At 57.7% G+C, this 2,327-nt stretch overlaps 1 protein-coding gene across 1 annotated transcript in view; it reads right to left on the bottom strand.

Moving 5' to 3' along the window:
• Positions 1 to 2,327, bottom strand: part of LDLRAP1 (low density lipoprotein receptor adaptor protein 1) — a 10,327-nt gene that overhangs the window by 6,049 nt on the left and 1,951 nt on the right. The window contains exons 3-4 of the mRNA XM_031062032.1: positions 1,632 to 1,744; positions 175 to 289 (exon numbers count right to left, since the gene is read on the bottom strand). Of these exons, the coding sequence (XP_030917892.1) occupies positions 175 to 289; positions 1,632 to 1,744 (228 nt within the window). The remainder of the gene's footprint in view (positions 1 to 174; positions 290 to 1,631; positions 1,745 to 2,327) is intronic.

A 2,327-nucleotide genomic window follows, 5' to 3' on the forward strand; every position in this document is an offset into this window, starting at 1 on the left:
CAGGGTCCCCCGGGCTCCTCCTGCCCAAATCTCCCAGGGCGTGCCCCTGGGGCAGGGCTTGCTGCAGGCTCAGCTCCTCACAGCCCCAAAGGCACAACCCCAGCTGGGATGAGCTGCTGGGCAGTGCTGAGCCTTCCTCCCAGCCCTCCTCCCCCTCTCGCTGCCCTCCCTGACCATTTTCCTCTTGGGGCACAGGAAGGCGTGGCACTCGAGGCTCTCGCTCTGCTGGCTCTGGGCGATGTAGGCAAACACTTTGTCGTGGGCCTTGTCTGCTGTGCAGTAGGAGATCCTGGAACACACAAACAGCCCGGGGTGGGCTCTGGGATGGGCTCCAGACCCTGCTGGGGCTGCCACAGGAGCTGCCCAGCACAGGGAGGGCACCGGGATGGGGCTGGGCAGGGGGAGAAGGCAGGAGGTGGGTGAGATCCATGGGCACCACAGGGAGAAGAGAGAAAAGAGAGAGAGGAGAAGAGAAGGAGAAGAGAAGGAGAAGAGAAGGAGAAGAGAAGGAGAAGAGAAGGAGAAGAGAAGGAGAAGAGAAGGAGAAGAGAAGGAGAAGAGGAGGAGAAGAGAAGGAGAAGAGAAGGAGAAGAGAAGGAGAAGAGAAGGAGAAGAGAAGGAGAAGAGAAGGAGAAGAGAAGGAGAAGAGAAGGAGAAGAGAAGGAGAAGAGAAGGAGAAGAGAAGGAGAAGAGAAGGAGAAGAGAAGGAGAAGAGAAGGAGAAGAGAAGGAGAAGAGAAGGAGAAGAGAAGGAGAAGAGAAGGAGAAGAGAAGGAGAAGAGAAGGAGAAGAGAAGGAGAAGAGAAGGAGAAGAGAAGGAGAAGAGAAGGAGAAGAGAAGGAGAAGAGAAGGAGAAGAGAAGGAGAAGAGAAGGAGAAGAGAAGGAGAAGAGAAGGAGAAGAGAAGGAGAAGAGAAGGAGAAGAGAAGGAGAAGAGAAGGAGAAGAGAAGGAGAAGAGAAGGAGAAGAGAAGGAGAAGAGAAGGAGAAGAGAAGGAGAAGAGAAGGAGAAGAGAAGGAGAAGAGAAGGAGAAGAGAAGGAGAAGAGAAGGAGAAGAGAAGGAGAAGAGAAGGAGAAGAGAAGGAGAAGAGAAGGAGAAGAGAAGGAGAAGAGAAGGAGAAGAGAAGGAGAAGAGAAGGAGAAGAGAAGGAGAAGAGAAGGAGAAGAGAAGGAGAAGAGAAGGAGAAGAGAAGGAGAAGAGAAGGAGAAGAGAAGGAGAAGAGAAGGAGAAGAGAAGGAGAAGAGAAGGAGAAGAGAAGGAGAAGAGAAGGAGAAGAGAAGGAGAAGAGAAGGAGAAGAGGTTTTTTTCCCCCTGTGGGACAGGACAGGCTAGAGAAGGGGAAGGTTCCAGCAGAGCAGTACCTCACAGAGCCCTGCCTCAGAAGGGTTTCCCTGGAGGGTGAGGAAGGAGAAGGGAGCTGTGCTCAGCCTGGGATTTCATCCTCAGGCTCAGGGCAGGGCCAGGAGGTGATGCAGGGGTGCCCAGGACGGGCTGGGATCCAGGTTTGGGACTTGCAGATGCTCAGGGGATGTGGGAGGAAGGCTCAGCCTCCTCCCTGGGCCTCCCCCCAGCTCTGGCCCAGCCAGGGGTGCTGAGCAGCAGCCCTGGGCACAGCAGAGCCCCAGCACCCACCTGTAAATGGAGATGTTCTCGATGAGCTCGCTGCTCCTGCTGTCCCTGAGCACAATCCCCCGGGGTGACACCTTCAGGGTCACCTTCTGCAGCTTCTTCCCACTTGCCTTGGCCTTGGGGAGGGAGAGAGGCAGGGGAAGGCCCAGGCTTGAACCCTGGCACCCCCAGAGGTGTGGGAGCAGCTGGGGATGCTCTGAGCTGGAGGAGGGCTGGGAATTGGGGCATTCAGGAAATGCACCCCTCTGAGGTCCCAGTGGGACAGAGGCTGTGTGGCTGGGACCTGTCCTGCTCCCTTCCCCTCTCTGCCCTCCAAATCCTGGCAGGAAAGCCCAGAGCAGCCCTGGCCACGCTCCAAACCCCGTCCCTGCCCTGAGCCAGCCCCAGGCAGGCTGCCTGCAGCAGGTCAGAGCCTCCCCACACAGCCCAGCTTATCACAGCAGCCAGAGCTCAGCACACTGCAGCCCTGCCCAGAGAGCCCCATCCCACAGCCCGGGCTGGTCCTGGGGCTGCCAGAGCCTGGAACGGTCTGCAGGGCCACCCACAGCCCTGGAGGGGCTGCAGCTGCAACCCCAACCCCATGGAGCTGCAAATCCCAGCCCCATGGAGCTGCAAATCCCAGCCCCATGGAGCTGCAAATCCCAACCCCATGGAGCTGCAAATCCCAGCACCATGGAGCTGAAACTCCAACCCCCACGG

Source organism: Geospiza fortis, unplaced genomic scaffold (assembly GCF_000277835.1).
Source record: "Geospiza fortis unplaced genomic scaffold, GeoFor_1.0 scaffold432, whole genome shotgun sequence".
NCBI lineage: Eukaryota > Metazoa > Chordata > Aves > Passeriformes > Thraupidae > Geospiza > Geospiza fortis.